The sequence below is a fragment of the Poromitra crassiceps genome (assembly GCF_964638095.1).
Source record: "Poromitra crassiceps genome assembly, contig: HAP1_SCAFFOLD_85, whole genome shotgun sequence".
NCBI classification, from domain to species: domain Eukaryota; kingdom Metazoa; phylum Chordata; class Actinopteri; order Beryciformes; family Melamphaidae; genus Poromitra; species Poromitra crassiceps.
This window is the reverse complement of record NW_028152246.1, coordinates 894,541-911,904: the sequence shown is the minus strand read 5'-3', so window position 1 is coordinate 911,904 and position 17,364 is coordinate 894,541. Positions and strand designations below refer to the sequence as shown.

Below are 17,364 nucleotides of genomic sequence, written 5' to 3'. Positions count from 1 at the left end.
CTAAATCTAAAATAGCTGCCTAAATTAACACAGGTACATACTGTACGTACATACGGACACCCAAAATCATAATGCCTCCGGCCTGGCTATCACTGGCGGAGGCATAACAAACAAACTACACTGAAAACAGAACATCCTTGGCGGAGGTAACAAGTGTAGGAATGATAACAGGTTGACAATGTTAGGTTAGGTTTTGGGTTGGCAATGTCTACACGACAACTTTTTAAACCCACACGCCTTGTGTGACCACCGCTGGCATGTAGTGCACTGAAGCCAATCCTTCCATTTCTTCAGACCATTCTTCTTGTTGGTGAAATGCATCTGACAGACACAGCAAGAGTTAAATGGATCTGAAACATATAAAAAAGGAGGATATTGGATATGAAGGATATTGCATGTACTAAATATAAAAGATTTGTAAGAATGGAAGCACATCATTGCCATTGAATTATATCAGCAACTTTGAAATGTATTCACTACTGAATAATAAATGTTGACATTTAAATACCACTGACTTCATTGTACTGAAATCTTAGACTGTGAGGTTATGTGGTTTGAATTTGGTCAGATTTGACCAAAATTCCAAGATGTCCGGCATTTTCCTGGGTCTAATGTAAAAATGTGCTCATAACATGATAAAAGTTTCACAAATATGAAAGTGTTTCTTGGTAAGAGTCTAGGGTCCCCTTGTTAATCAAGCCCAGATTTGAAAGCTCTAATTTGAATGGTCTTTGAACTGGACCTGGTTTTCCAAGGTCTACAGTAGATGGGGAAAAATAATTAAGTTAACGATCTTTGCATTTTCACAAATAGGATAAAAGTTTAACAAACTTGTGTTTTTGCCCTCATCTAGACCACATAATTAGATCAGGGGGAATGGCGGCCATCTTGGATTTGAGGTCTAATCCGACTTCCCTCCACATCTGACAAAAAACCTTATGGTATTCACTCATTATGTGAGAAATGTCTTCTTTCTTTCAAAAAGTGCACAATAGTTGTGCTTATCCGCTGTACTAAGAGATAGGATAGATTCCAGTCAGGCTTGATTCATTTTCCTTGGCATCCCAGATATGAATTGTATTAAATGATTGTATTTACAAAATGTTGTATTCAGTTGCTGATCTAATTCAAATTATTATGGAAAATATTTGGTCTCATATATGAACATAATCACATACCATCTCCATGCGTCAGCACTGACACAGATGTTTCACCCTGCGCACCAGCATACTGCCCATCTGAAGAGAGAAAGGTTAATCACAGACTGTTTTCATCACTGCAATGCAGAACTACAGCTGACATAGACAGTCACCCGAGTAGACGAGCATTACCATGTGGCACACCACATGGAAGTGTGAAAAAACAGAATCTGGAGACAACAGTTTATCCTGGATCCATTACATTTGTTGTTGTGTCTAACGAAGTTTCACTCGGGAGAAGTCTTGAGTAGAAAAGTTCAGTTGTTGCAGGAAGACAATGGTGGAGAGGAGTCCCTGGAGGATTTTGTTGTGTTGGAGTACAGACCGCGTAGCTTTTGCTTCTTTGTAGCCATTGTTTCCTGCAACAAGTGAGGTTTCCATACCAAATTTCAAGCTGAGAGAGGCCGCCATATCCGCATTACCTGATCAGCACGTCACGTCAGTCAAGCCCAAGCGCGACGTCAGTCATGATGTCAGTTGTCCTCAGTTCATCCCGTCCTACTGACGTCAGTCATCGTCAGTTCATCCTAGTATTTATAGCGAGAGTTCTATGTCACCCCCCACTCTGGTGGATCATAGCAGCAGCTGGCATTGCGGCTGTTCATTCCCCCTGAAACCATCATCTGAAGCTGTCATTTCACCCCACCCACCTGTCCAGTTCACCATCACCAACGAGTCTTGACTCCTGAAGAATCCCCCACGGGGGGGGATTCTCTATCCCCCACGGGGGGGGATTCTCTATCCTAGCCCATTATAGCCCTCTTGCCTAAAGAGGAGCGCCACCTAACAATGGAGTCATACGTCAAAGTAGTCTACTGTTAAACCTTACCGACCGGTCTCTCATGATTGGACTGAACTCACGCGAGACTTGAAGCTAGGCTTCTCCATAGTTCAATTTCACTCTTTGCCGTGTTGTGAGGCAGTTATACTGTAATAACAATCTGAGCATATCAATGTCAAATGTCTTTTAGTGGACACACATTGACGGTCCACGTTTGCCCCATCCCCCCACATTGCAGCCCATTTAGCAGGTAATGGCAAATGGTTAGAATATGACAATACGATATTTTAAATTTGTAATCAACATGCTACAGTTTTCATATTTGTTTTTCCCTCTGGTGTTATAATCCATTTAAGTCACAAATCCAACAAACTGTAACAATGTAATGTTATCGTTGATCTTGAAGAAGGCCGTATGGCCGAAACGTCAGACTAATAAAGAAATGCACATGGAGCCAGAGTGTGCAACACTTTTTTGAACTTAACAATGTAATGTAAAACTAGACAAAGTACACAAAAAATGTTATGCACAGAATATAAAAATAACGAAAAACACGAACAGTGTACCTTCATTGAGTGGACTTTTTTCTGCACATAAATGTAGTCCGAACCGAATGTTACCATTCACTTTTTTCTTTTTACGTTTATGAGACACTTACCATTTGCACACATGGCCTCAAGCAATCCCATTGCTCCAGTCTTCACCTGTATGCTAGCACCTGTCTCACCTGTGGCATAATTGAAAAAAATGGACATGGAAGTCAAACAAAGGTTCTATATAAAAAAAAGAAAAACAACTACTTAATTGACAATGTTCTGCAGATTCATGTAAATGTATAGGTGATTATAATAATATAATAATAATAATGATTGGATTTATATAGCGCCTTTCCAAGGCTCAAAGCGCTTACACAGAATCATTATTCGTTCACACCATTCGTACCGGTGGTTCAGAAGCGTGGCAGCCACACATTGGCGCTCAACGGTCCCTCCGAACCACCATCATCATTCATGTCAACATTCATACCAATCATACCAATCATACCAGGCAAGGAGGGTTAAGTGTCTTGCCCAGGGACACAACGATTAACAGCTGGGAGGGAGCGGGGATCGAACCGCCAACCCTTGCGTCATTGGCTGACCCGCTCTACCTCCTGAGCTAAAGCCGCCCTCAACCCCTCATTATGCCCATTACCCCTCATTATGCCCATAGTCAAATCAAGTAAATGTTATATAGTGCCAAATCACAAGAGAAGTTATCTCATGACACTTTTCATATGGAGCTGGTCTAGACCATACTCAGAGACACAACATTCCCCTATGAGCAAGCACTTGGTGATGGCAGTGTAGAGGTGCTACGTCATGTCATCATATCAGATTTTTTTAATTACATACCATCTATGTCCATCTTCTCAGTGTCATCCTCCATATCTGTCCCTGTGCAGCTGGGTTGTGGTCTTGGGTCTAGTTAGGAAAAAAGGCCACAGATAATGTTGGGTGAAAAAGATCAGAATAGTCAGGAAAAAACTTTTTCTCTTCTTTCTAACTTCCACTATGGGCTCCAGGTGTTGGGTTCTGAATTGTCACAACCTCTTATGTTTGTAGAGATGTGATGAGTAGTTAGTCAGCCTTAAATGTTTATCCTTAAATGTCTAAATTATCATTCAGACAAGAGTGAGGTGTACTGCTTCTAAATAGATTGCTGCAATGGAATGTGTTCACAGCAACTACAGCTACACGTGTGTCAGCACTTTGGGTTCAGAATTGAGTATCTATCTGTATAGATAATGGTCAGGGTAAATCTAGCATTGCAAGAATTGTTCAATTCTCTGGTGTCTGCATGTATCTATTTTTTTATCTGTAGGAATATACAGGTATAGATGCATTTTAGAGTGGAGTTCAAGATCATGTGTTAACAAAGCCGTGGATACACCATAAGCTCAAGTGTAGATAAACTGTGTAGCATCTGCCATCCAGGACATTGCAGAAGATAGTTACAGTAACCCTTTAAAATGTCATACCTTGTGGTGGAGCTTGGGCTGTGTCCACTGAAGGAGTTCCAGGCTCTTTACTCACTGTTGGTGAAAGAACAACCAGAGTCGAGAATGGTACTCACATTAATTGCTGACATAAATTATCTGGTTATACAATAACCACATACCGGGAGTATAATAGATTCTGAATTCCATCTGTGACCGAAAAACCAGTGAAGAGCCTGGGTAAGATCTTTAGCAGCAATCTGAAGGACACAGCAGCACGCCAAGCAACCAGTGATGACCTCAACACTTGGCTCTCCACGGTGGACAAGTCAGGGCTTCCTGGTAAATTCAAGGCCTGGATATATCTACATGGAATCCTGCCTCGTCTCCTCGGGCCACTACTAATGTACAAAGTCCAAATCACCATCGTGGAGGGCTTCGAAAGGAAGATCAGCCAGTTCCTGTGCAGGTGGCTGGGCCTGCCGAGGAGCCTAAGCAGCTTCGGGCACAACACCAAGCTTCAGCTTTAGCAGTGTGGCAGAGGAGTTCAAGGTCACCAGATCCAGAGAAGTCCTGCTCTACAAACATTCGGCTGACAGCAAGGTCTCTTCAGCTTGCACCGAGGTCAGAACAGGAAGAAAGTGGTGCGCGCAGGAGGCAGTTGAGCGGGCTGAGGAGAGGTTGTGGCACAACATCCTGATGGGCACTGTGGCAACTGGTCAGGCCGGTCTCGGGAACAATCCAAGACCTTGCTACAGCAAAGTCCAAGGGAAGGAGAGGCAAAAGCTCACCCAGGAGGAGGTACGTGCAGAGGTAGAGGAAACTCGCTACAGTTGAACGGTGGGCATGTGCAAGCAGGGGGCCTGGACCAAGTTGGAGCATATAACTGGCCGAAAGATCACCTGGCCGGAACTCTGGAAGACGAAACCACACCGATTCAAGTTCTTAGTCCAGTCAGTGTATGACATCCTCCCGAGCCCTTCTAACCTGTTCACCTGTGGCCTGACGGACTCACCCGCTTGCCAACCCTGACAGAAAAGGGGATCCTTGGACCATATCCTCAGCTGCTGTCCAAAGGCCTTGGGAGAGGGGCGGTATGGTGGCATCATGACAAAGTTCTGCGGGCAGTGGCAGACACCATCTGCACTTGCATCAGTTACAGCAACATCCAACGAAGCACACCATAATATTTGTTCGAGCAGAGGAGAGGCCTCAGCCCCAGCCAAAGGCCCAGGGTGGTCTGCTCGCAACAGCAAGAGACTGGCAGTTCCTCGTCAGCCTAGGGAGACAACTGAGGTTCCCGGACACCATTGCAGCTACCACACTCAGGCCAGACATGGTCCTGATCTCTGTCGCAACCATGCAAGTGGTCTTGCCTGAGCGAACTGTCCCCTCGGAAGATCGGATGGAGGAGGCACAGGAAAGGAAGAGAGCAAAGTATCCTGATCTGGCAGCAGAGTGTTGGAGGAATGGGTGGAAGGCCCGCTGCGAGTTAATCGAAGTGGGCTGTAGGGGCTTCACAGGCCAGTCTCTACACCGGGTCCTGAGACTCTTAGGGATTTGTGGGCTGCAAAGAAGAAGAGCCATCTGGAACATCTTGGAAGCTGCTGAGAAGGCTTCCCGTTGGCTCTGGTTGAAGAGGGGTGATGTGTGGCGTAATGCGCTACCTGTACACAAGTCAGGGCTTGATCACCCCTGGCTGGGTCACCCGGGTGAGGGTGTCTGATGATGAGACCCGAAAACACCTGATGATCCCGGGCTCATCACTGACAATATGTCCAGGTTGCACCACAAGGTGTATCAATAACGGACTGGATCAGGGAGCATTAACTCAAACTAATTACATACTTAATTGTTGGCTATGCAATAATAGTCACAAGCAAACCTGAACTCTGCTCAGGGAGCATACATGTCATCTATTTACATCACAATTCATAGAAACAGAATCAGCTAAATAACCTACTTATTTGGAATGAAATGCGGTCTCCCTCCTTCAAAATAGTGTCCAGCTGAGTTCGTCCATAAGTAGAAGGCTTCTTCAGCGCAAGGTCATTGGGCAGACCTGTCACGCAGATATGAAGTGACTGGTTGTGCAGCGCCTGATAGGGAAGCCTTCCACGACCACCTGCAGCCACTTTAAAGTAAAAAAGAATAAAGAAAAGAAACCGTTAGGACACATAAATAAATGCCGAAAACAGGCTAAACATCCAACATCACTTTGTGTACAACATATAATAAAAAAAAGAAAAATAAAGGTCATGATTGAGAGAATTCAATACAATACAGTATACAAAGTCGATAGACATGCACATGTGAAAGAATAAAACATAATGTACACTATTAGGAAGACCTTTACATCTGCTTATTCATGCAATCGTCAAATTACTAATGCACTCCGATTAGTATTCATATTGTCAGTGTCTTTGTGTCTCAGGTCCTGCAGCTCGCCCACTGCTCTTAACATAATCTGCTTGGCCTGCAATAGCGCCACCCAGGAAGGATGACATCACTGAATCAGTGATGTGATCAGTGACACTGATGACATCACTGATGAGGTAATTAGGGCAATCACCTAATTAAGAAATTTGGCTCCATCAGGTCACCCGCACGGGTGCTCTTTACACCCCCTGAAAGTTTCAGCCCAATCGCATGTCAAGTATGGGGTCCCTATTAACGTGCTCAGAGTGTATGTGATATGAAGACTTGTGTCTAAAAAGCCTTTGTGTGTATTGACTAGATCAATTATCACATCATACACATTATATGGATGAAGCCTGAAAGGAGCAGATGTTTCCTCTGATGCCCTTTCCTTGCACGTCCTTGCATTTTTGGTGGTGATAAAAATCAGATTTGGTTTGTCTGTGGACATGTACTGTTATGTTACTGTGTTTACAATTATTCTGGTTTCATTAAATGCTGTATTATTTTATAATAGGTTTGTGCTGTCAATTGCACTACAGCTTTATGATATATACTTTTAGATATTAAAGATATATAGATCGGAACTAGACCGTTTCAGCTTGACAACATTCTAAATGGACCTTATCCTTATTTCCTGTTGCAGTGTTTCAATCATGAGAGGCCAGTTGTTAACAAGCAGCTTTATTTAGCAAATCGCAAGCATGGCAACTACTTTGGCGTATGACTCCCTTGTCAGGTGGCGCTCCTCTTGAGGTGAGAGGAGGGCATCTGAATAGGCTAGGATAGAGAATCCCCCCCCCCCCCCCCCCCCCCCCCGTGGGGGATTATTTGGGGGTCGAGACTCGTTGGTGGTGGACTGGGGAGGTGGGTGGGGCCAAACGACAGCTTCAGGGGCCAGCTTCAGAGGAGATGATGAACAGCCATGATGCTATGATCCGCGAGAGGGGGAGGTGACATAGAACCCTCGCTATATGTACTAGGATGAACTGATGTCATAACTGATGTCATACTTACACTTGACTGATGTCACGGGCTGATCAGGTTATGCAAATATGGCGGCCTTCTGATTGAAATTTGGTATGAAACCTCACTTGCTCATAGAATAGCCGACAGGAAATCAGCTACTGTAGGTTTCAAACTGTTCCCAAGCAACACAATTCCAGTAGAAACGTCTTACTGTATTTTTGGTTGAAGAGCTGTTGAACTTTCTTCACCAAATCATGGACATCTTCCATAGTGGCTGGTGATGAAGAGCTGGAGGGACCTACAGTATATAGTGACAGGACATGTTATTTCAAAAACCTATTGTAACACAAGTTGACTTGCGTATGAACATGAGCTTGCAGAAACTTTACTATACCACGTATATCCATGCATGGGGACTTTATCCGATGGGTGGTAAACAAGATACAAGATCCAAAACAGCTAGAACCGACGCCATAAAAGACCTGGAGAAGCCATTGAAAGTAAGTTCCACAAACATAAACATCCAAATACCCCAAGGGGGTAGTGAAGCCAAAACAAATTGAGACCGACTGCTCTACTAGGAACCTTCCTAGAACTAGGAGCAGTGGGCAGCCGCAGTGCAGCACCCGGGGACCAACTCCAGTTCTTTTGCCATTGCCTTAGTCAGGGGGACTGACAGGAGCATGAACCCTAACATATATGTCTTTGATGGCGGGAGGAAACGCGTAGAGAACATGCAAACTCCACTGCTGGATGTATTCACTGCTTTACTGGACATTGTAAAACAAGTGTTGGAATCTCTTTAAAGTCTTTAAAGGGCAGTTTGGTCTGGTTGACACGTCCAATATTTGTATAGAATTTAACTTACGAATTTCAGTAATGACTTTACAAGCACTGCAGAGTAATCCATAGAAAAAACGAAACTAGAAAACTAAAGATCCATTTCACAGCAACCCGTTTTAAGGTGGTAAAGCAGGAAGTAAAGCAGGTGTAACAATACCATCGATGAGGGTTCCATTCCATTTAGGTGTTCCAGTGCCAGGGCCCATATTAACGTTATTGTTTACACCTGCTTTACCACCTCCAAACAGTTGCTGTGAAAATGGCCTATTAGACAAGGCTGTGCTACTGTAAAGACATGACATGAAAAATGTCAGGACACTGCTTGTGGTTATTTTGAAAAGTTTAATTCTAGCCACAGCTCAAGTACATGTCCCCTACTCAGTCAATGTTTAACTGCTGCTCAGAAAAAGTACATGTAAATAAAGTGTTACATTCTTGTAAAGAGATTACCTTTAAAATAAAGAGCAAACTTGGAAGCGGTGTCAGTCAAGTGTAGGAAGCCTGCTGCATTTTTGCTGGACACCTGATTCACCGCAGCCATTGGGTTTCGGCAGTCAACTGAAAATGCTGCCGTTTCGACACCTAGCTCCTCCAGTTTGGACACCTTTGAAAATGTTACAAGAAAACAAAATCAAATGGATAGTTATTACTCTATCAACATAAACTTTTTATTATATACTCCCAGAAAATGTTGCATGGGAAAAAAAAAAAAAAACTACAGTAAGTGTCCAAGAACTTGGTCACTGTGATGTTGCAGTGCATCCCAGGGCTTCCATTAGCCGCTAATTGCCTGCTTTTAGCCAGTATTTGTTGCCGTGGGCCGGCAAATTAAAAGGTGACTGGCTCAAGTAGCTGGTTGGAAATGTGCCAAATAAATAAAATTCCTTATATGAAATAGCCTAATATTGTGCGACCTATAGCCTAAGTGATGTTGCCATAAGGTACAACTTAAATATAGACTTAAATATATTATCTATTTTCGCCCCTCTGTTATGTTGAGTGTTTGGTGAAAGAGGGAAAAAATACATCTAACGATGGTCCAGAACAAGATCCAAACAGCCATGCTTCCGCCTCAGCGAGGAAAAGTTGGGTTGATAAGAATCCAAAGTTGGTTTCAGCTTTGCACATGCAGCGGAGCGCTTATCAGTGAAGAAACTGCTCGCATATTGCGAGAGAAGCAGCGACAGATAAGTCATCTGACAGGTTGTAAAGCTTATTATCATGTCCATTAATTTATGATGTAGGCAGCTGACACAAGGCTCATATTCTTACCTTTGCCCTTCAGTTTAAAGTAAAGCAAATATTTTCATGTTGTGAAGTAGACTATAAGTTCGTTGTGAAAGTGAGTTGGATGCCCGCGTGTCAACCAGCTGCATGTTGGCTTTTAATAACCATCATTGTCAATAGACCCGCTTCAGAAAATATAGGCTACTTTTAAAAGTTTGACTGACTGCACGTCTCATCTCTGGCTTGTCGCAGGTAGGGAAATGGTTGTTAATTTAGATTATTTTTCAAGTTATTTAATTTCACGTTCTTGGATGCAAAGAGACATTTAATGTAGGCCCGCCAGTGTCTTGCTTGCTTAAAAGGAACACTCCGCCCATTTTCAACCAGTTTTGTAACATCAGTAGTATATCCGAAAACTGTAAACGGTTTTGAAGTCTGTCATTTAATTTGACAGTTATTGAGTGTTAAAGTGTGGACCAGTGACATCACTGGTCCACACTAACTCAAATTAATAACTCATTAACTCAAATCAACTCTCAATAACTGTCAAACTAGATGAATGATGAATAGTTTGACAGTTATTGAGTTGATTTGAGTTAATGAGTTATTAATTTGAGTTAGTGTGCACCAGTGATGTCACTGGTCCACACTTTAACACTCAATAACTGTCGAATTAAATGACAGACTTCAAAACAGTTTACAGTTTTCTGATATACTACTAATGTTCTAATGATACAAAGTTGGTTGAAAACGGGCAGAGTGTTCCTTTAATTAAACGGGAATATATCACAAACTGTTCAGTTCACAAAGTTTGTGAAGAGTTCATTCACTATAGTAAAATACTTTGGTTGGACGATTGGATAATAGCTTTTGTTTTTTGTGTTTTATTGTTTCTTATTGTATCTTAACTCATTGAATGCCAATGACGACAGCTGTCGTCAATTCAAATACTGACGTAGAGTGCCAATGACGACGGTTGTCGTCAATTGCGTTTTTTGACGGTGGGACGTGGATCAATCCCTGATACATCTCTGGTACAACTATTGTAGCTATTGGAGGTCTATAACCTATTTTACAGAACCCTTAGGTGGCGACAGTGCTCTCCACATAACAGAAAGGCAAGGAAAAAACAAAGAAGAAGTCGTTATGGAAACGGAAATCGCATCGCATCCGTATGCATCGATATGCTGAAGCACGTTACTGCAGCTGTGCCTGCAGCAGCCAATCTGCTCCCACAATTGAGCCGCTCTGTGTCGGTTGCGACAGCACGACAGCACATCCACACCGTGGAGTTATTATTCTCAACTGGAAGCATCGTTGCCGGTGACAAACACACGCGGAACGCTGTAAAAAAGCTGCACCCTTCACTGTGCGCACAGCAAACTCAGCAGAGAGCCACCACAGACAGGAGGAGGAGTGTGCAGTTGAGGCGAGGCGGGGCGGGGCGGGGGCGGGGGGGGGGGGGGGGGGAGGGGGCACGCAGAGCAGCACACACACAACACCCAGACAGACCCAGGCAGCAGGACAGGATTGACAAACGCAAGCCAGAATATCCGATGCCCACCAACAGCAAATCAAGACCAGCAAGAAGCTGCAACCAGCAGCGCACGCAGGGGCCAGCGCTGCTGGTTGTAGCTAAAAATATTATTCTGCCAAACAAAATTCCCTGGCCTAAACTGTTTTATTGAAGGAAATTATTTTTGAGGTGTGACTACATTAGAAAAGATTAGCTTCAGAGTCAGTGTGTGCTTGAAATGTTTAATTTCACAAAAGGCCAATTATCTCAGCTTCTAGAAAAAAATTACTTTTTTTGGATGAATCAAGCTATCTTCTCCGGCTCATAACTAAAGAACGGAAAATGGGATCAATAAACTTTTTTTTGCAGATGATAGAATAGAGTCTCATCATTCTTTGTGCGTGTTCAGTGTTTACATAGTAATATCACACAATATTCTGTGGGCCTCGAGAAATCACTGAAAACGCTCTGAAACTCTGGCACTGGGAGCGTCCGTTCTCCAAAAGTGGCTGGCACTCAATGAGTTAATGGGCCTCTAAATGGGCCTCTAAACCCGAGCCAAATTAATTAATTAAATAAGGAGCAGTGTGTGGCTCGCTCCCTTTGCACTCACAAGCACAGACCACAGTGAATAGTTAGATAATTATATTTTAAATAAATGCCAACTAAAATTATTTAAAATTAAGATTTTGTTTGCTAAAAACATATAATAATGTTATGTATTTAAGAACTGATTACATCTATCTTTTTTCAATACATTTTGACTGGACCGGTAAATATTATAAGGCCGGAATTCTTGAATGTTGCCGGATCCATTGGCCGTTTCGAAAAAAGACGAATCCCTGGTGCATGCTCTTTTATGTAGGGTAGATGTTGCAATTAAACACATACCATACTATGCTTGCCTTCTCTGGTTTAATAACTGGTCATTACATACATTTGGATTATATCCTTCGAGTATGCAAATCTGGGATGACTTTATTTAGTATACCAAAAGATCAGCTGGAATATTTATTTGGGATGAATTCATTTGAAATGACAGAATCTAATATAATCACTCAATTGTCTGTCGCAGTGTTCTGCTCACATCACAATTGTTGTCAATCATCCTCACATAATACTTGATGCCACTTATTGCAGGAAACACTTTGTTGCTGTCGCTGCACAAACCTCTGATCTCCAAATGTCTCCATTTGGATTTTTTCTAAATGAGACTTAGTGGGTACGCAGAAATAACCAAAAATAGCTTCTTTTTTTGCAGTTAAGAGGTTTGCACCGGACAGCAATGAAATGAAGCTTCTTTCCAAACCTCTGATTTCAGCAGCTTGAGGTGCTTTTTTATTTGAAGGGCCCTCATCTCAGGGCTGAGGTCCTCTGCCTCGCCCTTGAGTGCTGCTGCATCTAGCTTGTATTTCTCCTTCTCGTTTTCCCCTAATGTGGACCACCCATCTTTAATGTCCTTCATTGAGCCTGAGAAAAGAAATAGATGCACAGATGCACAGATGCACAGAATACTTAACACTTTACAGTCTGCATCTCTTTACTTGCATATAGAGACATAGCCAGGTTAAAACCAGTGGCCAACCCCCCCCGGCTTCCCTCTGATGACGCGGAAGTGAATTGAAAAGCTGTGGTTCCTTGAATGGCCACTAGGTGTCTTGAGTTTGAGTCGCGGGCAGTAGGCATCTAACCTGACGCTGCCAGATGGATGTAGGTTGCTTCACATTTGTGGGATTGTGAATTTGTGAACTCAATACCGCCCCATCTGGCAGAGTCAGGTTAGTAGGCATCCTCCCCATGTTAAAATGTCCACTTTGTAACTAGATTAGTGGGGGGGGGGGGGGGGATTTATTATATAACTCGCCCATTTGGAGTAAAATAGATGATAAAAAAGGGGGTGATTGACAGATCGCCTGTCCAGTGATCACGCAGCTTGCTGATCACGGACCAATAGCAGGCGGAGCTGCGTCTCTGGGAAACCCCCATCTCACGTGAGCTGTGCAAGAACTCAACCCATTCCCTCCCACTCTGCTGACGAAAAACCAAGATGGCGACCCCAAACGGGAGACCAAAATCAATGGGATAGCTCTGTCCATATTTTTAGCTCAGTGGTTAAAACCATCCGATGGTTTACCAGGCGTTTTACAGAGACATTCTGTCTCTGTAAAAACAACACGTGTAAAGTAAAATGCATGTTTATTTTCAACAGACACAGCAGTCTTAGAATGATGAATGCAACTTCAGTGTGTGAAGTACTTGCCAAGTAGCCTGGATAAACCCAGCCTCCACGTGACCTCTATGTACTATAGGGCATTCACGACTAGTGAATTTTACTAGTCGACTAGTCGTCCCTAAAGGTGACACTGGGGTAAAAAGTTCTTAAAGTCAAACTCTGTATGTGGTTGCCATATTTTGGGGACGTCTAAGAATCTGCCTTTGCTCTTGTAGTAAATGTTATCCAATAGCTTGAGAGTTCATTCCACCAGTGAACTACAGCTGGGGGATTGGATGCTTTCCAATTTAAAGCTATGCATTTCCTAGCTGCCAACAGGGCAAGATCTATGTATTTACTTTGAATGCATTGTTTTTGTTTGGTTGTTTGTCCAATAGTCTTGTTTGTTCTTGGATTATTGTGTATCTTATGCAGTTTTCTTGTTTTGTTGTGTTTTGATGTTCTTTGTGGGGGATATGGGATATGGCATATGATAGTCCATGTATGTCGTGTAAATACCTCATGTTCTTTCTTAAAGATTACAAAAAAAACACACACAAAAACGACTAGTCGACTACCTAGCACAGTGTCGACCAGTGGTTTTACTAGGCGACTAGTCTGTGAATGCCCTGCTATTCGTGACTGATAGCACATAGAGGTCACGTGGAGGCTGGGTTTACCCAGGCTACTAGCCAAGTACCATCCTGAAAATCAAGCCCTTTTCCCACATGCGCTTTGTACCGCAAAATGACCGGAACGTGGTCTAATGCCTGCAAGTGGGAAAGGCGCCGTGCCGGTATAAGCGCGACCCCGTCGTCCCCGACATTTCACCAGTTTCAAGCCAGTCAGAAGAGCGGTATGCTCTTAAGGGGAAGCAAGTGGAAACGGTTCCACTCATTTTCCGCGACAGCGGTCCTTCAATCAGGGGCGAGGAGTAGCCTACACACGTTGCTTAACACATTGAGTGCCAGCGACGCCATATGGCGTCATTAGAAATTTACCGTAGAGTGCCAGCGACGCCAAATGGCGTCAGTACCTCCAAATTGTTTTTTTGACGGGGGGGTGTCGATCTAAGCTTCTTACGTCGCCTCTAACAATATTGTAGCTATTGGAGGTCGATAACCTATTTTACAAACCCATTAGGTGGCGACAGCACTCTCCTGATCAGAGAAAAAGGAGCCAAACACACAGAAATAGTCACTGGGGAAAAGCAGGGAAATCGCATCGCATCCGTCCGTATGCATCGACGTGCAGAAGCACAACGAGCACAACGCCAGCTGTGCCCAGAGCAGCAGCATCCGCTGTCACAACTCGCACATCCGTGTACGCTGCAACAGCACATTCGCATAATCAGCCTTATTATTCCGAACTGGAAGCATGCGAGCCCGTGACAAACACACGCGGAACCAAAAAGCTGGGTGTCGCGCACCATTCACTGTGTGTGCGCAGCAAACTCAGCAGAGACTGAGAGCCAACAGACACACCCAGGAGGCGTGTGCAGTTGAGGGGGGGGGGGGGGGGCACGCAGAGCAGGCAGAGCAGCATACACTTCACCCAGACAGACCCAGACATCAGAAAATTAGCTTCAGAGTCAGTGATGTGCTTGAAATGTTTAATTTCACAAAAGGCTCATTATCTCAGCTCGTAGAAAAAAAGGGATGTTTTTGCTTCAATCAAGCTATCTTCTCCGGCTCATAACTAAAGAACGGAAAATGGGATCAATAAACTTTTTTTTGCAGGTGATAGAAGAGAGTCTCATCGTTATTTGTGCGTGTTCAGTGTTTACATAGTAATTATTAAAGAAATTATATGACTGTTTTAAAATGCATTGCAGCCTATGTGGCACAGCAAGCAACCTTTTGCCCAAGGGCCGTGGCACTCAAAGTGTTAATGTTCCAGCGGGCATAATCTAATCATTCGCGCACATTAAAGCAAACTGGCGAAATGATCTTGTGATAGCCTAATAAGAGCAGTATGTCAGCTTGCTGATTTCCGAAGGCAACCCCGGACACATCAAACGAAGCCAGTCTGCTTTCTCTACATACATACAAGCGTTGAGCAGCTTGCAAGCCTTTCTCGCTGTGTCTGTCCGTGGCTGCTGCTCTCGAGCAGAGAGGGGAGGGGGAAATCGGCTGTGTTGATTACGCTGGCGGGCGGCTTGACGCTGCTCTTAAGTCAAACGAGTGTGATTTATTGTGTGACAACTGACAAGCGAACTTATTTCGAGTTTTGCCGACCCCCCAAATAAGCTCCCCCCTCCCCCCGCCCCCCCCCCAACATACAGGTAAATTCGCTGATAGATTCCCACATGCGCGAGCCGAAGTGTGAAGGGAAATGTCCGATATTGACTTACAGGTAATTTTCCGGTACGCATGTGGGAAAACGGCTTCAGTTTCACAAATCACACCCCGTGCGAACCCCCAAACGTAAACAAGGCCACTAACAAACCTTTTAGTATAACAATTACAAGCATCCATTAATAAATATTGTCTCTCACCTTTGTTTTTTAAAATATCTGCACAAAAGAGATTGTATCCTGACACTGGTCGGGTATGCAATCTCGGCTTTGAGGGGCAGGACTGAGAAGGAGCTCTAAAGGACCTTTTGTAGTTTCCAATCCAGTTCTGAAAGAGAAAAATAGAAAATAAATGGTACTACACAAATTAACCTGAATTTTAACAAAACCACCTGTTCCATTTTCTATTGCCATTTGTACGAGCAATACAACAGAATGATGTATTTATTTGACGTGTTGATTGTTAGTGCAGCACTTAACTCATCCGCCATTGCCGTCCACTAAAGTTATTTAAGCGACCTTCATAGAGGAAGCTCATAAAACACATCCAGCCTGGTTGCCTCAAAAATGACCCTGCCCCCAGAGGTTAGGGAGAGAAAAGAAAAAAAAATAACCGATGGGTTCCCAGATTGCGCTCGGGCTGGACACGTTGTCACACGGGCATGTGACAGTCACTCAAAGCAGAAGGATTTCTTTCACAATAAAGTATTAAACGCACACCAATCACTGCTCCTGTCAGTTAGATCAGTCATCCGCTTTGTGAACCCTCACATAGTGTAAATTTCAGATGTCAAATATGCTCCCAGACCTCCACACATCTAGTACCAGGAAGCACCAGCCCCACGGAGAACATGAGAGTTTGACCCGCCCCCGTGCGCTCTCCGTGCGGGGTGAGTTTTCTCAGCTTCCTGGTGAGAGACGCGTGTTTTCAGTGAAAATGACCTACATTCAAGTGTCGATAACTAAAGAAGGGAAGAAGGCAGAAACTAACTTTTTCCCCCATGAAAGTAGAGGCTTTGATCGGTCTTTTGGAATATTCTGTGTTTACATAGTCATAGAAGAAAATATTCCCTGGGTCGCGGAAAATCACTGGAAATGCTCAGAAACCCTGGCACTGGCTGGCGACTTTTCCTTTAAAACTCTGGCGGGTAATGAGTTAAGTAATTAGAAGAGAGAACAGGCCAGCACACTAAATGTCCTTTCAAAAGTTTAATCAATATCTGGGCGATGATTGATTACATTTTTGAAAGGATATTTAGCGTGCTGGCCTGTTCTCTCTTTTGAATAGTTTGTTTTGGCCTTGCACCCAAGCTTTTCTCATTGGATTGAGTGTGCTCGCGAGTGTGAGTCTGGACAGCACTTAAGTAAACCTTACTTCTATGACACAGGTATCCAAAGCAGTAGCTGATGCAGCCTCTGGGATTAAGGATGAGCCCACACGTGTCATTCCCTGGTCAAAGAATGACTTCAATGCTTCCTTTTGGTCCTGTCGAATCTCTGTTCTCTCTTGTTGAGAAACAAAGAAAAAGCTAGTCAGTGGAAAAAAATAACATTGAGGCCAGGATAAGACAAGTGTGGATGTTGCATAGCATTCCATCCTTCTTAAACACAGATTAGGAAATGTAAGGGTTACCTTTCTGAGCCATCTTCAACCTGAAAGGTAAACAAAGAGAAATTTGCACAAGACATATTTGAAAAGGGGCCCACTCTCTCTATGTAGCTTGGTCGAAAACCAACATTTTCATTCTTCAAGTAAGACATAGTGCATGGTAAGTAATAACACAAACTTACCACAGAAGTCCTGGCACTGAGAGGGGCACAACTGGGAATTGGAACTGTGAAGGGAGAGACAAAAAGTCAGGTAGAGGGATATTACACAGGCAGACAGAAGACAAACAAACAAACAAACAAACAGAAAGGCAGAC

The 17,364-nt window shown here is 43.6% G+C and overlaps 1 protein-coding gene across 1 annotated transcript in view; it reads right to left on the bottom strand.

Moving 5' to 3' along the window:
* The window catches only part of LOC310800807 (adhesion G-protein coupled receptor G7-like), a gene marked incomplete at both ends in the record, with an annotated part of 59,235 nt that overhangs the window by 10,278 nt on the left and 31,593 nt on the right, over positions 1-17,364 (bottom strand). The window contains 3 exons of the mRNA XM_083664723.1: positions 12,241-12,401; positions 17,073-17,092; positions 17,231-17,274. Of these exons, the coding sequence (XP_083520849.1) occupies positions 12,241-12,401; positions 17,073-17,092; positions 17,231-17,274 (225 nt within the window). The remainder of the gene's footprint in view (positions 1-12,240; positions 12,402-17,072; positions 17,093-17,230; positions 17,275-17,364) is intronic.